The sequence below is a fragment of the Heterodontus francisci genome, chromosome 8 (genome assembly GCF_036365525.1).
Source record: "Heterodontus francisci isolate sHetFra1 chromosome 8, sHetFra1.hap1, whole genome shotgun sequence".
Classification (NCBI taxonomy): Eukaryota; Metazoa; Chordata; class Chondrichthyes; order Heterodontiformes; family Heterodontidae; genus Heterodontus; species Heterodontus francisci.
Genome location: NC_090378.1, coordinates 75,856,901 through 75,862,900, shown reverse-complemented (window position 1 = coordinate 75,862,900; position 6,000 = coordinate 75,856,901). Strand labels below are relative to the sequence as shown.

General features: G+C 43.0%; 1 protein-coding gene across 2 annotated transcripts in view; it reads right to left on the bottom strand.

Annotated features, from left to right (window-relative positions):
• Window positions 1–320: 320 nt before the first annotated feature.
• ncf2 (neutrophil cytosolic factor 2) overlaps window positions 321–6,000 on the bottom strand; it is a 51,543-nt gene continuing 45,863 nt past the window's right edge. For both annotated transcript variants that reach the window (XM_068037394.1, XM_068037392.1), the window contains one exon: window positions 321–973. In XM_068037394.1, the coding sequence (XP_067893495.1) occupies window positions 888–973 (86 nt within the window). In that variant the 3' untranslated portion in view covers window positions 321–887. The remainder of the gene's footprint in view (window positions 974–6,000) is intronic.

Sequence of the window (6,000 nt, the reverse complement as noted above, 5' to 3'; positions counted from 1 at the left end):
CTCTGTCCATTTTCATCCATCCTTCCAATGCCATAGTGCCCAAGGCAGAAGGGCCATGAGTCATGGTTGGCCCCAACCCTGGCATTAAAGTCCCCCAGCAGGAACAGATGATCAGTATTGGGGATGCTACTAATGATATTATGGAGTTCCTTGTAGAACTGGTCTTTAACTTCAGGTTAAGTAGTAGTAGGCAACTAATACTTGATATACCAAGTGTTCTGAACTTGAATGGTATCAATTAACACCAGCATTTTGAGAAAAATACTCTTTTATAAAGCATGCAATCAAAGACTGGTGAATGAAAAAGCAAAAGCAATTAATCTGATCCATTATGGGTTTATTAACTTCAGGTACTGCAGAGATAATGTCTAATATATTTTGGAATCTACTTCATATGATCCCTCCAAAGTAAAAATAATTAAAAATTTTTGTCACCTGAGAACAGGATCATTGGAGCTGCCAAGCATTTGGACGTTGGTTCCTTGTTCATAACTATGATTTCAGCTAAGGGTATTAAAAACATTTTTGGGAAAGCAGGATGTTTTGAGCAGTTAGATGTTGTCCAAGAAGATCTACAGTTCAGTTATACTAAACTGATTTTATACCAATGCAATTTTGAGTGGTGAAAACTGGTCACTTTAAGTTACACTGTCTTGCAACACAACACTCAAATAAAGGAAACTCAGCATTATTTTCCCAATCCTTTTTGGAAGCAGTGATGAGTCCAAACACAAACTGAATCAACTTGTGTTTGGAAAAAAAAATTTAGAAATTCAAACCACTAAAAAATCTTATCATCTGTAGATAATCATTCTAGTATCACCCTAGGAGAAAGGGATTACTTCAAAATCAGTACACACATTTGCATGTACTTTACATTCCTGAATTCATGCCATGCTTAATTCTTTGACAAAAGTTGCTGGGAAGATGCCGGTATTTCCTTTGCATTGTCCTTCCAGCCAGTTGTTGTTTACTGTGGAAAGAAAGAAAAGCAGTGAAATAATGTTTAAAAACGAGATGCTAGAGATTTTTAAATTTGACTTGAAAGTGAAGTACATTTGTGACTGTCAATATATATTAGAATATAATTCAAATTCATAATTTCAGAACAAGCCTTCAGTTCAACATTTGATAACTTTTAGAAAAAAATTGACATGTAAACATTAACGAGGGTCTGTATTTGTTCCTTTTCAAAAATGGAAACACAAGTAGGTTTAGGATAAAGAAAGCTAAGAGGGTGTGTGGGAAACATATTTAAAAAGAAACATCAAAAGGAACAATAAAGTATATTGGTAAAAAGAGATTTGTTAAAGTGGGAACCCCTAAGAGAAGAAAATTGTTCACTTGCAGATGATCAATAAATGGTAGAGGTATTTAAGAAGTAATTTGCCTCGGTCTTTACAAGAATATCTTCAAGAACAGTTGAGTAAGTCCTGGTGGGTATTTTTCAAACTGAATTGAATTGTAAGTCATTGTTTTAGAAAGACTTAGTTGTTTTTAAAATTATAATAGTCTCCTAAAGTTTTAAATTTAAAGGGTTTAGTCATGACAGGAGAGCTCAAAGCCGTGGTTTGCTCCTCTTGCTGCATGTGGGAATCCAGGAACATTTCCAGTCCCTGGGACCAGCATGTGTGCAGGAAGTGTGTCCAGCTGCAGCTCCTGGAAGCTCGGGTTTCAGAGCTGGAACGGTGGCTGGAAACACTGTGGAGCATCCGCGAGTCTGAGAGCATTGTGGATAGCACGTATAGAGAGGTGGTCACACCGCAGCTGAAGGGACTTGAGGAAGGAAGGGAATGGGTGACCACCAGGCAATCCAACAGAAACAGGCAGGTAGTTCAGGAGTCCTCTGGGGTCCCGCTTGCAAATCGGTATTCCATTTTGGAGGCTGATGAGGCTGGTTCCTCCAAGGAGTGCAGACAGAGCCAAACTTCTGGCACCGCAAGCAGCCTGTCTGTACAGGAAGGGGGAAAGAGAGGAAGAGCAATAGTAATAGGGGATTCTATAGTCAGGGGAACAGATAGGTGCTACTGTGGCCGTCAACGTGACTCCAGGATGGTGTGTTGCCTCCCTGGTGCCAGGATCCGGGATGTCACTGAACGGCTGCAGGGCATCCTGAATGGGGAGGGTGATAAGGCAGAGGTCATGGTACATGTTGGTATCAATGACATAGGTAGAAAGAGGGATGAGGTCTTGCATCAAGAATTCAGGGAGTTAGGCAGTAGACTAAAAAGCAGGACCTCTCGGGTTGTAATCTCTGGATTACTCCCAGAGCCACATGCTAGCGAGTATAGAAATAGGAGAATAGCACAGATGAACACGTGGCTTAAGAGTTGGTGCAGGAGGGAGGGTTTTAGATTCCTGGTCCACTGGGACCGTTTCTGGGAAAGGTGGGACCTGTACAAGCGGGACGGTCTACATCTGAACCAGAGGGGGACTAACATCCTTGCTGGCGGGTTTGCTAGTGCTGTTGGGAGGGGTTTAAACTAATTTGGCAGGGGGAGGGAATGCAGACTCCTAGCAGAATAGGGACACAGCTAAACACAGGAAAGTGAACAAGTCAGAGGGAATACAGCAGAAGTAAGTTTCAAGGGAGTAAGACCAGGATGGAAGGCCTCTACTTTAATGCCTGGAGTATTGCAGGTAAAACGGATGAGTTAAGGGCAAGGATTGACACGTGGAATTGTGATATAGTAGTCATCACGGAGACATGGTTGAGGGAGGGGCAGAATTGGCAGCTCAGTATCCCGGGATATAGAATCTTCAGGCAAGACAGAGGAGGGGGTAAAAGAGGAGGGGGCATTGCAATATTAGTTAAGGAGTCAATTACTGCAGTAAGGAGAGATGATATCTTGGAGGGGGCATCAAATGAAGCTTTATGGGTAGAGTTTAGGAATAAAAAAGGGACAGCCACATTGTTAGGTGTTTATTATAGACCCCCAGATAGTCAGCGGGAAATTGAGGAGCAAATATGTGCACAATTTGCAGAGGTGTGTAAAAATAATAAGGTAATTATATTAGGTGATTTCAACTTTTCCAACATTAATTGGGATAGTCATCGTGTTAAGGGCTTAGATGGAGTGGAGTTCTTAAAATGTATACAGGAGAATATGTAGAGGATCCAACAAGGGAGGGTGCAGTGCTGGGGAATGAAGCCGGACAGGTGGTTGATGTGTTGGTGGGGGAGCATTTTGGTGATAGTGACCACAATATGGTACAATTTAAGCTTGTTATGGAGAAAGAAATAGACAAGTTGCAAAAAAAGGTTTTGGATTGGGGGAGAGTGAATTTTAGTAAAATAAGGCAGGATCTGGCCAAGGTAGACTGGAAAGAGGTACTTGTCGGGAACTCTACAGAAGAGCAGTGGGGGGCATTCAAAAAGGAAATGGGGAGGGTACAGGCCCAACATGTTCCCTCAAGGGTAATAGGTAGGAGCAACAAGCCCAGAGAACCATGGACCAGAAACATTCAGGGTACGATGAGAAGGAAAAGAGAGGCTTTTAGCAAATACAAGGAGAGCAAATCAATGGAAGCATTAGTGGAGCACAGAAAGTGTAGGATGGAGCTTAAGAAAGCAATTAGGAGAGCAAAGAGGGGATATGAGAAAGCTCTGGCTGGTAAAAGTAAGGAAAATCCCAAGATATTCTATAAGTACATCAATGGGGAGGAAAACCAGGGAAAGAGTAGGACCCATTAGGGACAAAGGGGGAAATTTGTGGGTGGAGCCAGAGGACATTGGTAGGGTGTTGAACGAATACTTCACATCTGTCTTCACCCAAGAGAATGAGGATGTAGATATGGAACTTAGAGAGAGAGAGAGACTGTGAGGTTCTTGAACAAATTGTCATAGGGAGTGACAAGGTATTGGAGGTTTTGGAAGGCTTAAAAATGGACAAATCTCCAGGTCTGGACAATTTGTGTCCCAGGATGCTGTGGGAAGCGAGGGTGGAGATTGCAGGGGCTCTGCCCTAATTTTTTATTCCTTTCTGGCCACGGGGGAGGTGCCAGAGGACTGGAGAACAGCTAATGTGGTCCCACTATTTAAGAAAGGTTGTAGAGATAAGCCAGGGAACTACAGACCAGTGAGTCTCATGTCAGTGGTAGGGAAACTATTGGAGAAAATTCTGAAGGGGAGAATCTATCTCCACTTGGAGAGGCAAAATTTGATTAGGAATAGTCAGCATAACTTTGTCAGAGGGAGGTCATGCCTAACAAATTTGATTGAATTTTTTGAGCATGTGACCAGGTGTGTAGATGAGGTTACTGCAGTTGATGTAGTTTACATGGATTTCAGCAAAGCCTTTGACAAGGTCCCACATGGAAGACTTATCAAGAAAGCAAATGCACATGGGATATAGGGTAACTTGATAAGGTGGATTCAAAATTGGCTTAGCTGTAGGAGACAGAGAGTGATGACAGACGGCTGTTTTAGTGACTGGAAGCCAGTGTCCAGTGGCGTACCACAGAGATCTGTGCTGGGTCCCTTATTGTTTGTCATTTATATAAACGACATAGATGACTATGTGGGGGGTAGGATCAGTAAGTTCGCGGATGACACAAAGATTGGTCGAGTGGTTAACAGTGAGGTGGAGTGTCTTAGGTTACAGGAAGATATAGACGGGATGGTCAAATGGGCAGAAAAGTGGCAGATGGAATTTAACGCTGAAAAGTGTGAGGTGAAACACTTTGGAAGGAGTACTGTGACAATGAATAGCTTGACACTGGGAAGTTCCGAGGAACAAAGGGACCTTGGCGTGTTTGTCCATAGATCTCTGAAGGCAGAAGGGCAGGTTAATAGGGTGGTGAAAAAGGCATATGGGATACTTGCTTTTATCAATCGAGGCATAGATTACAAAAGCAGTGAGGTCATGTTGGAGTTGTACAGAACTTTGGTAAGGCCACAGCTGGAGTACTGTTTGCAATTCTGGTCACCACATTATAGGAAGGATGTGATTGCATTGGAGGGGGTGCAGAGGCGATTCACCAGGATGTTGCCTGGGATGGAACATTTAAGCTATGAAGAGAGATTGGATAGGCTTGGGTTGTTTTTGCTGGAGCAGAGAAGACTGAGGGGTGACCTGATCGAGGTGTACAAGATTATGAGGGGCATGGACAGGGTGGATAGGGAGCAGTTGTTCCTCTTAGTTGAAGGGTCAGTTACGAGGAGTCACAAGTTTAAGGTGAGGGGCAGGAGGTTTAAGGGGGATTTGAGGAAGAACTTTTTTGCCCAGAGGGTGGTGACGGTCTGGAATGCCCTGCCTGGGAGGGTGGTAGAGGCAGGTTGCCTCACATCCTTTAAAAAGTACCTGGATGAGAACTTGGCACGTCATAACATTCAAAGCTATGGGCCAAGTGCTGGCAAATGGGATTACGTAGACAGGTCAGGTGTCTTTAATGTATCGGTGCAGACGCGATGGGCCGAAGGGCCTCTTCTGCACTGTATTATTCTGTGATTCTGTGAACAGGTAACTCCTGAAGTGGCTGAGAGTAGAACAAGTGATAGCTAAAGTTTCCTTTTCTCCAACATAATAAGTTGGTTAAGCTAAAGGAAGACAAAGTGCCATGGCCTGATGGGATATGTCTTAGGATCATGAGGGAGGACAGTAAATTAGATCAAAAGTTGGTTGGAAGGCAGAAAGAGGGTAGGAGTTAAGGGCATTTTTCCAGAGTGGATACTGATATTCCATAGGATTCAGTTCTGGGGTCACTTTTATTTATCAATAATTTGGAAATGGACCTCAGCGGAGTAGTGTTGAAATTGCAGATGTACCTGTAGCACCTGCACAAAGCCATAGACATGAAACCCAAACCTGCAAAGGGATATTAATGAGATGAGTGGAATGGATAAAGGTGGAAGGTGGAATTCAACATCAGTAAGTATGAGATTATGATGGAACTCTTAAAGTGAGCTCAGTGCTGTGAAATAGCAGAGGGATTTAGCAGACCCAGAACATTAAAGACACCACCTCCATTTAATAAAGCTATATAGAGAAGTTACAACTC